Consider the following 18861-nt stretch of genomic DNA (forward strand, 5'->3'; position numbering starts at 1 on the left):
TGTGGTCGAAAACGTATGTGCATGATTGTAAACTGAGCCTGAAGACATCTATGGTGGAATATTCAGGATCGGTTGTAGCGCCACCTGTTGGCACCAGGAATTGTCATGTCTTCTAGTTTGCATCTGTGCTCCAAGCGAGATCAGTTTCTTGATCTCAAAGTTGGTGAGATAATAGGTAAGGCATTGACGATGACTGACAGAGAAAACTGTAAGTTCTTATCAAAGGGCGTCGCTGTCAGAGGTTGTCAAATTTCGGTGTCTCGCCATGAACATAAAAGTTGTTGTAACTTAAACATAATTGGTCAGAATCAACCCAAAATCAATTCATGTAATCAGGCTTCCATTCTGAACAAGTGGATATGACAATCTTGGATGAACTCCATAGCGCCACCTTTTGGTCAGGTATACATTTTTCATCAAATTATGTGCTATAATTGCTGTTTCGTTCATCCAATCTTAATCCAATCGACACATAGGATTGTCAGTAGGTCCCTTGTTGACCGTGTCGCGTATCGTGGTCGTAATTTGAAAGGAATTGGCATTTTTATGTCACTCTGTATTTCTGGTAAAATATTATTTAAAAATCAGAGATTTTGTGTAAGGAAAATTAAATGGCAGTTTCAGATAGCTTACAACAGGACTAAAAAATCATACACTGGAACATATTATTTTCGAACAACTCCGTCACTCTAAAAATTAAAAAAATGAACTAATAACATAAAAAGCTATGTCTTTGTCACAAAATGTCAAAATTAACATCCGACTACGTAGATATGTTGTTTACTATAATGAGAAAATATCTTGTGAATTTCATAAGCCTGAGTGGGACCGGTGATTTTCTATTAATATTTATGTTAAATTCACTGGATTCTTAACTCTGACTGACTGCCTGCAGCGGGTGACAGCCAGAGGAGAGTAGAGAAAGGAGGGGTGCTCCCGCGGGGGACGGAGGGAGGGGTGGGGGGGGGGCTTGTTATGCGCGCGCATCTCCCGCGGGGGGGCGGGGCATTGGAGCTGACGTTCAGCGCGGCCGCCATCTTGGATAAGGTACCGACGGCCATCTTGGAGAGGCTGGCAGAGATTTAGTTATGAAACAGGACGCTGTCACACATTAAAAATACGCACTTTTATGCTGAAAGACTTTGTATTATGCTCTTTTACAAAGACATGGTATGGAATATTGATAAATGTATAAATAAATTAATTGTATAAAGAAACAAGTTTGATTGTTCATTTGAATGTATTTGAAGGGGAGAGGGGTGTGTTGTTGTATTTATTTATATATATTTATTTATTTATTTGAGAGTGAGAGTGAACTTTGTAATATTATAAGTCCTCTTGGCTTACTATTCCTATCCATTTTTCATTGACTGTTTTTTGTTTTTTTTTATAGCAAAAGGTGCAAATAAAAATATACACCGTCGGAATTCGGAAACTGATGATTATTTCTTCATCCACTGCATCTTTCATCCACTGGTGCGTTCAGGAACAATTGGAATTTACTCAATTTGGCGAGAATTGACCATTGTGGTTTCTCCTGTTTACTGGTGTGATGAGTGATATCTAAATATTGTAATCTTTAAAGGAGCTTGAGGCTCCTTTTAAGAAATGAGACTCTCTAGCGCCACCCTTCGCCACGACAGACGTTGGGGGTACTGCAGCCAACAGCGAAGCCGGCACGGGAGAACGGGGAGAACGCGCATGCAGCGTCATGTGACGTCACATCAGCAGGACAGCGCGGGAAATTCCGGGCACAATTGCAGCACATTTTGCAGCACACAGCCTGTTCAAGGCAAAGGAGAGATACACTAGAGGGCTCATTCTTTTTGGTTTGGAACGCTTCATCTGACATTATTACTAGAAAACTTAAAACGTATACACATTTTTTTCATAAATCCTGCCTCAATCCTGCCTCAAGCTCCTTTAATTACCAACTTCATCTAATTAATGTTTTTCATCTAACCTCAGTAGTGTGAGATATTGTTTCAATGGGAAACTGCACACAAACTCAGCGGCGGTTGGTGTTGTTTTTCCTATGGGCAAGCCAGGCCTGGTGATAAATTTGATATTTCATGGTTTGCATTAATGGGCGTGGCCTAACGGCTCAACAGCGCCCACTAAAATACTTTTCTCTGCCATAACTTTTGAATGGTTTGACATAGAGAGTCGTGGGTGGTATCATGGGACTCGGTATTGAGTCCTTGACCATAATTGGTGAAAATTAGCCCCGCCCCTTCTTCTGATTGGTTGTCCCGATTTTCTGCTATAACTTTTGAATGGTTTGACATAGAGAGTCGTGGGTGGTGTCATCATATTCTGTATGGAGTCCTTCACCTTCATTGGCCTGAATTAGCCCCGCCCCTTCTTCTGATTGGTTGTCCCTTTTTTCTGCTATAACTTTTGAATGGTTTGACATAGAGAGTCGTGGGTGGTGTCATTTTTGATATGCTTATGGGGGGCGGTGGCCGTGAGTGCGAGGGCCCGTTCATCGCTGCTTGCAGCTTTAATTATTATTATTATTATTATTATTCTCGCCGTAAATAAATTGCCTTTTTGGAGGCCTTAAAATGCTCGAAAACTCACCAAATTTTGCACACGCTTCCAGAGTCGCGTAAAATTACGTATTTTATGGGCGACAGGCATGGGTCCACAAGAATGGGCTCTATAGCGCCACCTATTTTATGTTTTTTGACGAGCCCCACAATATGGTTTGACTTACAGCAATGACCTTTATGTGAGTATTATATTAGACAAAGAGCTACAAAAAAGTCTTTTGGACCCATGGTCTAAGTTACACAGGAAGTCCGGCATTTTGAACAGAAAATGTCATTTTTCATGAATTCTGATCATTTCTAGGCCTCGTACTTTAACGAACTCCTCCTAGAGATTTTATCGAATTGGCTCACAACTTGGTTTGTACAATCTAGACACATGGCCGACGCTAAATTGCGAAGCTTTTAAGTTTCTGCCAGAGGGCGTGACCTTAGTCATTCGGCGAAGTTTGAGGTCATTTTTAAGCTTCGCCATCAAACATCAATTGGCTGTAATTCAGCAATACATGATTTGATGTTGTTGAAAACGTATGTGCATGATTGTAGGTTGAGCCTGAACCCATCTATGGTGGAATATTCAGGATCGGTTGTAGCGCCACCTGTTGGCACCAGGAATTGTCATGTCTTCTAGTTTGCATCTGTGCTCCAAACGAGATCAGTTTCTTGATCTCAAAGTTGGTGAGATAATAGGTAAGGCATTGACGATGAGTGACAGAGAAAACTGTAAGTTTGTGTCAAAGGGCGTCGCTGTCAGAGGTTGTCAAATTTCGGGGTCTCGCCATGAACATAAAAGTTGTTGTAACTTAAACATAATTGGTCAGAATGAACCCAAATTCAATACATTTAATCGGGCTTGCATCCTGAACAAGTGGATATGACAATCTTGGATGAACTCCATAGCGCCACCTTTTGGTCAGATATACATTTTTCATCAAATTATGTGCTTTAGTTGCTGTTTGGTTTATCCAATCTTAATACAATTGACACATTTGATTGGCAGTAGGTTCCTTGTTGACCGTGTCGCGTATCGTGGTTATTTCTTGAAAGGAATTGGCATTTTTATGTCACTCTGTATTTCTGGAAAAATATTAATTAAAAATCAAAGATTTTGTGTAAGGAAAATCAAATGACAGTTTCAGATAGCTTACAACAGGAGTAAAAAATCATACACTGTAACATATTGTTTTTGAAAAACTCGGTCACTCTAAAAATTAAAAAAATGAACTAATAACGTAAAAAGCTATGTCTTTGTCAATAAATGTCATAGACATATGGGACTTCATAAGTATATTGTTTACTGTATTTTGAAAATGTCCTGTGATTTTGATAAACCTAATCATTAGACGTGATTTTAAATGAATATTTATGTGTGATCAGACTGTGTCTCAGTCAGATCCAGCAGGGCTGCTGCAGCTGAGAAGACTGCTGCAAGCAGCACTGTGAGGGGAGGGGAGGGGTTGAGCTCCCGCGGGGGGAAGGTGGGGGGATGAGTGCAGTTTGGAATGCGCGCGCAGCTCTTCGGGGGAGGGGGGGTGGGGCGCGGCCGCCATCTTGGACCGGGCGCCGATCGATGCGGCCGCCATCTTGGACAGGGCATTATTTGCGTCTTAGTGCATCATTTCTACTGAGCAAGGTTTCTCCCGGACTACAATCATTCATAACTCCCAGACTCTTTACCCGATTTCCACACAGTTTGGTTTGTACAAACGGCAGAGATGTAGTTATGATACAGGATGCTGTCACACGTTAAAAATACGTACATTTATTCTGAAAGACATTTTGTTTTATGCTCTTTTACAAAGACATATGGTTTTTGTATAAATTGTATAAGGAAATAAGTTTGATTGTTTATTTGAATTTATTTTAAGAGGAGAGGGGTGTGTTGTTGTATTTATATATATATATATATTTATTTATTTATTTAGTTGAGAGTGAGAGTGACCTCATGCAAATATCTGAGATTAATTCCAATATCTGCTCAACAAACCACTTGCTCAGAAGTTGTTGTCTGTGTTTTGAAATATGTATACACTGTTGACATCCCACTTGCATTGGTTGTCGCTGTCTTGCCTGTCTCACTCACTGTTTTTTTTTGTTTGAGTCATTTTTCTTTCTTTTCTATTATTATCATAGCCTGTAATTCCTGTATATAATCGAATTGAATCAATGTATTTTACAATTAGCTGTGATGTACAATAATTGTCATTAAAACCGATAATATTCCTATTTGTTTTAATTGAAATGAGAGAAAAACATTTAATTTTATTAAAATAGAAAAATAATATTTATAGCTTATAGGCTATAAAAATAATGTTCATTAAAGCAGTATATAAATACCATGTTATAGCTATCTGTTTCTGGTTATTTTCATATAAAAGTACGTTTTTCAATGTTTATAATTATTCACAAGTATGCAGTGTTATAACTACATCTCTGACGTTCATAACAAACTAAACTGTTAGAAAATCTTTAAAGGGGGACCTATTATGAAAAACACGTGTTTTCTTGTTTTAACATATTTAAAGTGGTCTCCCCTCAGCCTGCCAACACAGAAAAGATGAAATCCCTATGAAAATCTGCAAGATCTGCTCAGAGCGATGGATAAAACATCATGTTTTATCCATCGCTCTGGATCTGCTCGCCCCCACCCTTACAGAGTCCCCCAGTGTCACGTGGTTTCTGTGAGCCGTTCAGATTGGTGCATTTTCTTTACGTCACCAAAATGCACACCACCCCTCGGTCTCCTCCGCTGCTGAAACCACGCCCACCACCAGCTCTGCCGCTCGAGCTGCAGCCATTATTACAAGCAGGGGTTGTTTCCACAGCGAGGGAGAGTTAAAATGAGGTTTTGCCTCGACAAGGCGGTGCCGAGAGGGAGAGAGAATAAAAAGGCGCTGGAGGAAGACACGGCCAAATGTCAAAAATTGGTTGATTTATTCAGCCCCCTCCACAGCAAAGATGCGTCCGCACGTAAGTTGCAGTTCACTTTCAGGCTACACAGTGTAAATATGCAGCCTATAAACCCTGGCCGTTAAATAAAAATAAGGATTGAGATTTTAAAATTATTGATTTATAAGACACTTTATTATAATCAGTACTCGAGTTGAGGGGGGATGAGGGGGATTTCCCCCCTGAAATAAAAACGGTCCAAATCATCCCCCTGTAAAACTGCCATCCGTCCTTTCCATCCCTTATGTCATTTCATCAATGAATGTGGTTTTACTGCTATTTCAACATTTAGAGTCATCACCAGAAAAATAACACCAGAAAAATAACTTATTTGACAATTTTCACCTGTTTCAAGTAAATGTTCACTTGAAATAAGTAGAAAAATCTGCCAATAGGACAAGATTTATCTTCTCATTACAAGCAAAAAAATCTTGTTCCACATGCAGATTTTTCTACTTATTACAAGTGAAAATCTACTTGAAACAGGTGAAAATTGTTGTTTTTTCCAGTGATGAGTCTTGTTTTAAGTGTAATGAGATTTTTTTACTAAAATGAGACATTTTAACTAGAAATAAGACAAATATTCTTGTTAAGATTGTGAGTTTTTGCAGTGATCCATTTTACTTATCCTGTGAAGGACAGAGTCATATTGATAAGTTCAGAAAAGTGTTTTTTATTGTTGCGTTTTGATGTATTTGATGTAATCCCAGTGGATATTTAAAGCTTACAGAAGGCTGCATTTAACTGCTGCTATGTCATTCCTGCAGTATTTATGCAGGTGTTTTGGTCACTGCTATTATTTGTAATATATTATATTATTTGTAATCAGCACAATTATCTGTCCCCATATGATCAAATCCACCATCCCCCCTGATTTTTTTTTTTTACAACTCGAGTACTGATTTTAATTATTTACTGATTTTGAAATTATTTATTTGGGCAACAAATGGGATAGCCTATAATCATTCAATTAGTATGTATATGAATACAAGGCCAAATCAAGTGAGACAAAGGCTACACTATCTTCCTGTATGAACTATACGTGTATGAAAAAACACTGTAAGCATATTGGCTGTTCAAAGGTGGTGATGGTGATGACACCAGTCCTGCTGTTGCTTCAGGTATTAACGTTTTACTACCTCCTCTCGAAATACTGAGCCAGGCCTGGTGAAAAATTTGATATTTAATGGTTTGCATTAATGGGCGGGACCTAATGGCTCAACAGCGCCCCCTAGAAAACTTTGTGCCTCAAGCCCCACAATACGGTTTGACGAAATCGGTACACACCTGTATCATGTCACAACTTAAAGAAAAGTCTCTTGGCGCCATGGCCGAAACCGAACAGGAAGTCGGCCATTTTGAACATTTTGAATTAATCGTGTAATTTTGGCGCAATTTATGCCCTTTCTTCGGTCATTAATACGGCCCGAACGTAACGTGCACCCAGGTGTGTTATACATCAAAACGTGCGTCTCCATCCTCCGACACCACGCATTACTTTTCTCTTTCAAAAGTGTTACCGTGGCGATGCTAGACGGCAAAAAGCGCGCCCCCCCTTCATCTGATTGGTTCAGACAGAAAAAACTTTGCGCCTCAAGCCCCATAATACGGTTTGACGTACATGAACAAAAATCGGTACACACCTGTATCATGTCGCAACTTAAAGAAAAGCCAGGCCTGTCGATACATTTGATATTTCATGGTTTGCATTAATGGGCGTGGCCTAACGGCTCAACAGCGCCCCCTAGAATACTTTTCTCTGCCATAACTTTTGAAAGGTTTGACATAAAGAGTCGTAGGTGGTGTCATGGGACTCGGTATTGAGTCCTTGACCATAATTGGCGAAAATTAGCCCCGCCCCTTCTTCTGATTGGTTGTCCCTATTTCCTGCTATAACATTTGAATGTTTTGACATAGAGAGTCGTGGGTGGTGTCATGGGACTCTGTAATAGGTCCTTGACCTTCATTGGCCTGAATTAGCCCCGCCCCTTCTTCTGATTGGTTGTCCCTTTTTTCTGCTATAACTTTTGAATGGTTTGACATAGGAAGTCGTGGGTGGTGTCATTTCTGATATGCTTATGGGGGGCGGTGGCCGTGAGTGCGAGGGCCCGTTCATCGCTGCTTGCAGCTTTAATTAGGGCCCGAGCACTGAAAGTGCGAGGACCCTATTGTATCTGTGATGTTTATTATTATTATTATTATTATTATTATTATTATTCTCGCCGTAAATAAATTGCCTTTTTGGAGGCCTTAAAATGCTCAAAAACTCACCAAATTTTGCACACGCTTCCAGAGTCGCGTAAAATTACGTATTTTATGGGCGACAGGCATGGGTCCACAAGAATGGGCTTATAGCGCCACCTATTTTATGTTTTTCGACGAGCCCCATAATATGGTTTGACTTACAGCAATGACCTTTATGTGTCTATTATATCAGACAAAGCCCTACAAAAAAGTCTCTTGGACCCATGCTCTAAGTTACACAGGAAATCCGGCATTTTGAATAGAAAATGTCATTTTTGATGAATTCTGATCATTTCTAGGCCTCGTACTTTAACGAACTCCTCCTAGAGATTTTATCAGATTGGCTCACAACTTGGTTTGTACAATCTAGACACATGGCCGACGCTAAATTGCGAAGCTTTTAAGTTTCTGCCAGAGGGCGTGACCGTAGTGATCCGGCGAAGTTTGAGGTCATTTTTAAGCTTCGCCATCAAACATCAATTGGCTGTAATTCAGCAATACATGATTTGATGTGGTTGAAAACGTATGTGCATGATTGTAGGCTGAGCCTGAAGACATCTATGGTGGAATATTCAGGATCGGTTGTAGCGCCACCTGTTGGCACCAGGAATTGTCATGTCTTCTAGTATGCATCTGTGCTCCAAGCGAGATCAGTTTAATGATCTCAAAGTTGGTCAGATAATAGGTAAGACATTGACGATGACTGACAGAGAAAACTGTACGTTCTTATCGAAGGGCGTGGCCGTTAGAGGTGGTCAAATTTCTGTGTCTCGCCATGAACATAAAAGTTGTTGTAACTTAAACATACTTGGTCCAAATTGACCCAAAATCAATACATGTAATCAGGCTTCCATTCTGAACAAGTGGATATGACAATCTTGGATTGAAATCCATAGCGCCACCTTTTGGTCAGGTATACATTTTTCATCAAATTATGTGCTGTCATTGCTGTTTCATTCATCCAATCACAATGAAATCGACACATATTATTGTCATAAGCGTCCTTATTAACTGTGTTGAGTATCGTGGTCATAACTTGAAGGGAACTGCCATTTTACGTCACTCTGAATTTTTTGGTAAAATAATAATTTAAAATCATAGGCTTGGTCTTAAGACAATAAAATGTCAGATTTAGATACATTTCGACATGACTAAAAAATCATACGCTGGTACATATCGCTTTTGAAGAACTTTGTAACTCTCTTTTTCCAAAAATGTATTCATATACAATTAAATCATATTTTTGTCATGCCATGTCCAATTAACTTCGTAAACTCCGTAAAAATATTGTTTACTGTGATGTGAAAATATATTTTTGGCATTAAGGTGCGTAAAACGCACGATTGGTAATGAATATTTATTTAAATCCATTGGATTTAAAGCAAGCTGGCTCTGTGTGCCGGCCAGCTGCAGCGGAGCGGAGGCCGAGGGGGAGGGAGGAGGGGGGGAGGAGGGGGGGAGCGGGGGGACGTTGCGTGCGCACCGTATTGACGTTCCTCACACGACATGAATCCTCCAGTGTTTTCACACGAGTCCCAACCTAATCTGTAAGTATTTTTTTATTGTGTGCATAATTGTAGAGTCGTCTTAAGACATCTATGGTGAAATATTCCTGTGGAATAGTTTTCACCGATGTATTTCGGCGGCGCATGTCTGTAATGCAGCTCGCTTTTTTCACGTCTTTCATGTCTCTGTCTTCTACCGAGACAGAGACCACTTAAATAAAACCACACTGATTTTGAGTCAAACCCGTCTTTTTACATTCAATTTTTATACAGAAAATAATTACAGTGCATGTATTACACCTTATTGCACAGCAGCTTTGCAATTTTATTATATTATTATCGGCTTTCAGCCGAGATCTGGTCGGCACCGCGCAGCGCCGCGGAGGAGGTGCATTCAGGGACCGGTCAGAATTCTAAAATTACAGATTATCCTACTGGTGCGTTCAGGGACAACTGGAATTTACTGTATTTGGCGAGAATTGCTTCATTTGCTTAAAAATTATTTAAAGGTGACCTATTATGGCATTTAATGTATATTTTAAACAGGCATTGAATGTCTTAAAAACAAGCTTTTGAATGTTTTTTCTACATAAATGAGAAATTCAGCCTCTGGGCCATGTCTTTATTTTTACCGTTTCTAACCTTCTCTATGAGGGATTCTGAGGGGAGGGGGGGCTATGTTAATGAGGCTCTGTGCTGATTGGCTGCCTGAATGACGTGTAGCAGGGGAGCTTTAAGCCTGAATCACAGTTGTGGGTCAATGATGTATTAGGCCTTTGAGTTATTTATCTCAAAATTAATAGATTTCCTTAACAAAATGTATATTTTAATAAGTATCAGTAATTAAATTAACTGTTCAAGAAAGATAGACTCATGTGTCCTTTCATTTTCGAAAACCATTTTTAAATACATATTATCTATAATGGAAGTGTCACCCTCATAAAGCCATTATATATATATTTTTTTCTCTACAATTCATAAAACTGATTTAAAATGTGTACAAGTAGTATCCACTTATGCATACTATACCAATGATTTATATTTGAACCAAAACTCATAGACATTAAATGTTGAATCGTTGGTTACCCCACATGACGGGTGGTCGCCCCAAATGATGAGAAACAGCAGACAGTTAAGATTTGAGACAAATTTAAAGACATTTTATTAAAGAATCAGCATAACTATGTCGTTGTATGTTCCTATGTTTTTCATAATAGGTCCCCTTTAAAGAGGGATAACCTTCATTTATAGTTAGAAGGAGAACCATGAACATTTTTAAGATGTTTTGCAAGACGTGGAACCACATTTATAAAGAAATCATTAAATTTATTAGCAATTTGTGTATGCTCTGTTATCCTATGCGCCATCCGGAAATGTAGACTGGGCTGGAATAGATGATTTTTTTTCTTGTTGAGTAATTCTTTCAATATTTTCCATAGATCATTTATTTATTTCTAATAAGGTGGTTGTATTTATTCCTATAATTTTTGTATGTAGCACAATTTAAAGGACTAGGACTTTGAAAATGCCTTTTATAAAGCTTGTTTTTCTTTAAAGCAGATTTCCTAAGTTCTATAGTAAACCATGGTTTGTTAAGGTTTTCAGAGCTTCCTTTATCTTTAGAAATAAGATAAAAGTTGTGTTTAGAATTGTACTGTGTGGCATGAAGCTTTCATCCAACCAGTGTGCTGTTAAACTTAAAAGTAAAAACGTTTTACTACCTCCTCTCGAAACACTGAGCCAGGCCTGGTGAAAAATGTGATATTTAATGGTTTGCATTAATGGGCGGGACCTAATGGCTCAACAGCGCCCCCTAGAAAACTTTGTGCCTCAAGCCCCACAATACGGTTTGACGTACATGCACCAAAATTGGTACAAACCTGTATCATGTCACAACTTAAAGAAAAGCCAGGCCTGTCGATACATTTGATATTTCATGGTTTGCATTAATGGGCGTGGCCTAACGGCTCAACAGCGCCCCCTAGAATACTTTTCTCTGCCATAACTTTTGAAAGGTTTGACATAAAGAGTCGTGGGTGGTGTCATGGGACTAGGTATTTAGTCCTTGACCATAATTGGCGAAAATGAGCCCCGCCCCTTCTTCTGATTGGTTGTCCCTATTTCCTGCTATAACATTTGAATGTTTTGACATAGAGAGTCGTGGTTGGTGTCATGGGATTCTGTAATGAGTCCTTGAGCTTCTTTGGCCTTAATTAGCCCCGCCCCTTCTTCTGATTGGTTGTCCCTTTTTTTTTGCTATAACTTTTGAATGGTTTGACATAGGAAGTCGTGGGTGGTGTCGTTTCTGATATGCTTATGGGGGGCGGTGGCCGTGAGTGCGAGGGCCCGTTCATCGCTGCTTGCAGCTTTAATTATTATTATTATTATTCTTGCCGTAAATAAATTGCCTTTTTGGAGGCCTTAAAATGCTCAAAAACTCACCAAATTTTGCACACGCTTCCAGAGTCGCGTAAAATTACGTATTTTATGGGCGACAGGCATGGGTCCACAAGAATGGGCTCTATAGCGCCACCTATTTTATGTTTTTTGACGAGCCCCACAATATGGTTTGACTTACAGCAATGACCTTTATGTGTGTATTATATTAGACAAAGAGCTACAAAAAAGTCTTTTGGACCCATGGTCTAAGTTACACAGGAAGTCCGGCATTTTGAACAGAAAATGTCATTTTTCATGAATTCTGATCATTTCTAGGCCTCGTACTTTAACGAACTCCTCCTAGAGATTTTATCAGATTGGCTCACAACTTGGTTTGTACAATCTAGACACATGGCCGACGCTAAATTGCGAAGCTTTTAAGTTTTCACCAGAGGGCTTGACCGTAGTGATTCGGCGAAGTTTGAGGTCATTTTTAAGCCTCGCCATGAAACATCAATTGGCTGTAATTCAGCAATACATGATTTGATGTGGTCGAAAACGTATGTGCATGATTGTAGACTGAGCCTGAAGACATATGTGGTGGAATATTCAGGATCGGTTGTAGCGCCACCTGTTGGCACCAGGAATTGTCATGTCTTCTAGTATGCATCTGTGCTCCAAGCGAGATGAGATTAATGATCTCAAAGTTGGTCAGATAATAGGTAAGACATTGACGATGACTGACAGAGAAAACTGTACGTTCTTATCGAAGGGCGTGGCCGTTAGAGGTAGTAAAATTTCGGTGTCTCGCCATGAACATAAAAGTTTTTGTAACTTAAACAGAATTGGTCAGAATTAACCCAAAATCAATACATGTAATCAGAATTCCATTCTGAACAAGTGGATATGACAATCTTGGATGAACTCCATAGCGCCACCTTTTGGTCAGGTATACATTTTTCATCAAATTATGTGCTGTCATTGCTGTTTCATTCACCCAATCACAATGAAATCGACACATATTATTGTCATAAGCGTCCTTATTAACTGTGTTGAGTATCGTGGTCATAACTTGAAGGGAACTGCCATTTTACGTCACTCTGAATTTTTTGGTAAAATAATAATTTAAAATCATAGGCTTGGTCTTAAGACAATAAAATGGCAGTTTCAGATAGCTTACAACAGGATTAAAAAATCATACGCTGGTACATATCGCTTTTGAAGAACTTTGTAACTCTCTTTTTCCAAAAATGTATTCATATACAATTAAATCATATCTTTGTCATGCCATGTCCAATTAACTTCGTAAACTTCGTAAAAATATTGTTTACTGTGATGTGAAAATATATTTTGTGCGTACAACGCGGGATTTTTAATCAATATTTATTTAAATCCATTGGATTTAAAGCAAACTGGCTCTGTGTGCCGGCCAGGCCCTGCAGCGGAGCGGAGGCCGAGGGAGGAGGGGGGGAGGGGGGGAGCGGGGGGACGTTGTTGCGTGCTCAGCGTGGTGACGTCACTCACACGACATGTCACCTCGTGTTTTCACGAGCCCGACTCCATGGTCCCGAATCTGTAAGTATTTTTTGTTGTGTGCATAATTGTAGAGTAGTCTTAAGACATCTATGGTGTAATAATCCTGTGGAATAGTTTTCACCGATGTATTTCGGCGGCGCATGTCTGCTTACAGACATGCGCAGTTCGCTTTGTTCATCTCTACCGAGACAGAGACCACTTAAATAAAACCACACTGATTTTGAGTCAAACCCGTCTTTTTACATTCAATTTTTATACAGAAAATAATTACAGTGCATGTATTACACCTTATTGCACAGCAGCTTTGCAATTTTATTATATTATTATCGGCTTTCAGCCGAGATCTGGTCGGCACGGCGCAGCGCCGCGGAGGAGGTGCATTCAGGGACCGGTCGGAATTCTAAAATTACAGATTATCCTACTGGTGCGTTCAGGGACAACTGGAATTTACTGTATTTGGCGAGAATTGCTTCATTTGCTTAAAAATTATTTAAAGGTGACCTATTATGGCATTTAATGTATATTTTAAACAGGCATTGAATGTCTTAAGAACAAGCTTTTGAATGTTTTTTCTACATAAATGAGAAATTCAGCCTCTGGGCCATGTCTTTATTTTTACCGTTTCTAACCTTCTCTATGAGGGATTCTGAGGGGAGGGGGGGCTATGTTAATGAGGCTCTGTGCTGATTGGCTGCCTGAATGACGTGTAGCAGGGGAGCTTTAAGCCTGAATCACAGTTGTGTGTCAATAATGTATTAGGCCTTTGAGTTATTTATCTCAAAATTAATAGATTTCCTTAACAAAATTTATATTTTAATAAGTATCAGTAATTAAATTAACTTTTCAAGAAAGATAGACTCATATGTCCTTTACTTTTTGAAAACCATTTTGAAATACGTTTTATCTATAATGGAAGTGTCACCCTCATAAAGCCATTTATGCATACTATACCAATGATTTATATTTATTTTAGATTTATATTATACCAAAACTGATAGACATTAAATTTTGAATTTGGTACAAAATTGCGATTCGTTGGTTACCCCACATGACGGGTGGTCGGCCCAAATGATGAGAAACAGCAGACAGTTTGATTTGAGACAAATTTAAAGACAAATATTAAAGAATCAGCATTCTATGTCATTGTATGTTCCTATGTTTTTCATAATAGGTCTTCTTTAAAGAGGGATAACCTTCATTTATAGTTAGAAGGAGAACCATGAACATTTTCAATATTTTTTGCAAGACGTGGAACCACATTTATAAAGAAATCATGGAATTTATTAGCAATTTGTGTATGCTCTGTTATCTTATGCACCATCCTGAAATGTAGACTGGGCTGGAATAGATGATTTTTTTTCTTGTTGAGTGATTCTTTCAATATTATCCATAGATCATTTATTTATTTCTAATAAGGTGGTTGTATTTATTCCTATAATTTTTGTATGTAGCACAATTTAAAGGACTAGGACTTTGTAAATGCCTTTTATGAAGCTTGTTTTTCTTTAAAGCAGATTTCCTAAGTTCTATAGTAAACCATGGTTTGTTAAGGTTTTCAGAGCTTCCTTTATCGGTACACACCTGTATCATAGCACAACTTAAAAAAAAGTCTCCTGGCGCCATGGCCGAAACTCAACAGGAAGTCGGCCAGTTTGAATTAATCATGTAATTTTGGCGCAATTTATGCCATCCCTTCAGCCGCTTCTTCGCCCGAACCGTAACGTGCACCCAGGTGTGTTATACATCAAAATGTGCGTCTCCATCCTGCAATAACGTGCATAACTTTTCTCAGTCAAAAGCGTTACCGTGGCGATGATAGACGCCAAAAAGCGCGCCCCCCTTCATCTGATTGGTCCATACAGATAAAACTTCGTGCCTCAAGTCCCACAATACGGTTTGACGTACATGCACGAAAATCGGTACACACCTGTATCATGTCGCAACTTAAAGGAAAGTCTCTTGGCGCCATGGCCGAAACCGAACAGGAAGTCAGCCATTTTGAACATTTTGAATTAATCGTGTAATTTTGGTGCAATTTATGCCATTTCTTCGGTCATTAATACGGCCCGAACCGTAACGTGCACCCAGGTGTGTTATACATCAAAACGTGCGTCTCCATCCTCCGACACCACGCATTACTTTTCTCTTTCAAAAGCATTACCGTGGCGACGCTAGACGGCAAAAAGCGCGCCCACCCTTCATCTGATTGGTTCAGACAGAAAAAACTTTGTGCCTCAAGCCCCATAATACGGTTTGACGTACATGAACAAAAATCGGTACACACCTGTATCATGTCGCAACTTAAAGAAAAGCCAGGCCTGTCGATACATTTGATATTTCATGGTTTGCATTAATGAGCGTGGCCTAACGGCTCAACAGCGCCCACTAGAATACTTTTCTTTGCCATAACTTTTGAAAGGTTTGACATAAAGAGTCGTGGGTGGTGTCATGGGACTCGGTATTGAGTCCTTGACCATAATTGGCGAAGATTAGCCCCGCCCCTTCTTCTGATTGGTTGTCCCTATTTCCTGCTATAACATTTGAATGTTTTGACATAAAGAGTCGTGGGTGGTGTCATGGGACTCGGTATTGAGTCCTTGACCATAATTGGCGAAGATTAGCCCCGCCCCTTCTTCTGATTGGTTGTCCCGATTTTCTGCTATAACTTTTGAATGGTTTGACATAGAGAGTCGTGGGTGGTGTCATCAGATTCTGTATGGAGTCCTTGACCTTCATTGGCCTGAATTAGCCCCGCCCCTTCTTCTGATTGGTTGTCCCTTTTTTCTGCTATAACTTTTCAATGGTTTGACATAGGAAGTCGTGGGTGGTGTCATTTCTGATATGCTTATGGGGGGCGGTGGCCGTGAGTGCGAGGGCCCGTTCATCGCTGCTTGCAGCTTTAATTGTTTTTGTAATTGCATTACAGAAAATCACAATATTCTAATTTTCTGAGACAGTCCTGTATATAAGAATTCAATTTATAAGTAATACAAAAGCCAAAAAGACAGATCAATATGATGGTCATAAAACAACCGTCTCATCACTAATGTTTAAAAGCTTGGAGAAGCAGGTGGGTTTTAAGTTTGCTCTTAAATGCACTGATGCATAAATACCCAGCTGACCATAAAATTAAATGAAAGCACCAAATTCTTATAGACATATGCCTTTTATTAGCCCTCACATGGAAAAACATCTGTGGACAGAGTACAGGAAAACGGATCTCATAACTTTCTTCCACCGTGCCCTTTGAAAACATGATAATTAATATTATTTGACGATGTTTGGGGGCCTGTCATTTACATTTTTGAAAGGTCTAATTTGAATCATCTGATTGATGAATAATAAATAAATAGAATTATATGAATAGAAAAACAAACAAAACAAACTTGTGGAGAGATTCGACAGCAGCATGTTATGGCTCCAGCTCGGCAGCAGGGGGCACTATGGAGCACTTCAGGCAGAGTGGGCCAGACTTGTTTTTTTAATTAAACACTTGAATATTGTACAAATCCTTGAGGCATATAAAACATATACAACAGTATGTAGATTTAGAGTTAAAAAAGTAGGGAAAAACAACTACGATAAATAAATAAATACAATTATAATAATAAAATATGAGAAAAACAGTGAGAAACGGGCATTAGTCATCTTCAAATATTTTAAGATCTATATAGGCGTTAAGGAGTTTGTTTTTAATCAGTATTCAGGCACTGAGATGGTTGTTTATCAGGTATCTTTTAAAAGCTAAACAATTGTGGTTTTCTGTTTTCCCCATTTTTGGGCCAGTTCAGCTCGTATTCAATCATTTTCAGGATTTGAACTCTTTAAATGTCAATTTGAATACATGACAGCTCTTGTTTTGTTAAATAAATAAATAACAAAAAGAGAGATATTTACCGTATTTTCTGGACTATAAGCCGCATCCGCTCTATTTAAAAAAAAAAAGATATGCAAGCCGCAGATATTTCTGTTGTTAGATTAGATATTTACTACATGTACAGAAGGATTTTGAACTGTAAATGATGTACATGTTTGTACCTAAATAGATCTTTCCTAACAGTGTCTTTTAACACGGCAGCAACTTTGCTGATTAAAACGGGACAGAACCAAGAGAAAATAACCGGTATTTATTTATCTATTTATCTGTTTGAAATCTGCTTCTACCTACTTCTACCTGCTAAAGAAGAAGTAGCGTATTCTTCTTTGCATTTATTTTGTCTTAGTTTTGATTCTAATTCCGGTTAGAGTGCCCCGAGCGGTGGAAGAAAAATCCACAGAATAGCTGCACTTTTGTATAAGCTGCATGGTTGAAAACCTATGAAAAAAGTAGCAGCTTATAGTCCAGAAAATACGGTATATAATGACTTGTACTAAGTCTACTAACCTCGTGGAATTTGGGCAAACTGGTCGCAGGCGGACCAGACGGCTCCCGTTGATGTGAGCTGATCCTGGCTGAGACTGGAGGACGGCGTGGTATACACACAAAACAGAAGAAAAGAGGGAAATATATTTTAAATTATTATCTAATCAGACTAAAAAGGAGGTGAACAGGTTTTTTTGTCTTTGTTATAAGACAAATTTAAACACTGTGTCTTTATGACATAGTTTTCAGCACCTTTCCAGCGGTGAGGTCACTATGACCTCCACCAGCTGAGCGACGCCCTCCAACACGTCCACCGTGCCGTCTCTGACCTGTCGCCGCAGCGTCACCCCTGAGACAAGGAGGCAACAGATGAGGTCAAACAAAGTTCAAATGAGTGAAATCAATCTTTAATAAAACCATATATAACATATTGTATAGAACAGGGGTGGGCAACCCAAAATGTTAACTCAAAAACCCAAAAAGAGCCATATTGGACCAAAAACACAAAAAAACAATATGTCTGGAGCTGCAAAAAATGAAAAGTCTTGTATAAGCCTTAGAATGAAGACAAATGGCAAAAGGCGAAATGTCGAGATAAAAATTGAAATGTTGAGAAAAAAAGTCGAAATGTTGAGAAAAAAAGTCAAAATTTCGAGAAAAAAAGTCAAAATTTCGAGAAAAAAGTTGAAATCTTGAGTAAAAAAGTCGAAATGCTGAGGAAATAGTCAAGATTTCAAGAAAAAAGTCAAAATGTCGAGAAAAAAGTTGAAATGTCAAGATTAAAAAGGAAAGGAAAAAGGAAGAAAAAAAGGAAAAGAGAAAAAAAGAGAAAAAAAGAAGAAAAAAAGTCAAACATTTTTGAAAAAGCTCCAGGAGCCACTAGGGCGGTGCTAAAGAGCCGCATGCGGCTCTAGAGCCGCGGGTTGCTGATCCCTGGCCTAGAGAAACGCATCGGCCCTATCCACAGTTGGGGTGATAATTTTGATCTTGTCGTCTTCACACCCAATGGTCGCCGCACGACTCATGCCATGGCCACTCAGTTTGTGCAGAATCCAGCAGGTATCCTGTTCACTGGAGGAGCCACTCCTGGTGGTGGAGTCATGTCACTAAAATTACCCCGTCCTTCGGCAGTTAATACGGCCCGAACCGTAACGTGCACCCAGGTGTGTTTTACATCAAAATGTGCGTCTAGATCTTGCCACTACACGCATTACTTCCACGCATTAAGTCTTGTATAAGCCTTAGAATGACGGCAAATGGCGAAAGTCGAAATGTTGAGAAAAAAGTAAAAATGTTGAGAAAAGTCGAAATGTCGAGAAAAGTCAAAATTTTG

At 39.1% G+C, this 18861-nt stretch overlaps 1 protein-coding gene across 1 annotated transcript in view; it reads right to left on the reverse strand.

Moving 5' to 3' along the window:
- The window catches only part of ccndbp1 (cyclin D-type binding-protein 1), a 68836-nt gene that overhangs the window by 41474 nt on the left and 8501 nt on the right, over positions 1-18861 (reverse strand). Inside the window, exons 5-6 of the mRNA XM_061728369.1 lie at positions 17781-17877; positions 17550-17623 (exon numbers count right to left, since the gene is read on the reverse strand). Coding sequence (XP_061584353.1) covers positions 17550-17623; positions 17781-17877 — 171 coding nt within the window. The remainder of the gene's footprint in view (positions 1-17549; positions 17624-17780; positions 17878-18861) is intronic.

This window comes from Cololabis saira, chromosome 8 (genome assembly GCF_033807715.1).
Source record: "Cololabis saira isolate AMF1-May2022 chromosome 8, fColSai1.1, whole genome shotgun sequence".
NCBI lineage: Eukaryota > Metazoa > Chordata > Actinopteri > Beloniformes > Belonidae > Cololabis > Cololabis saira.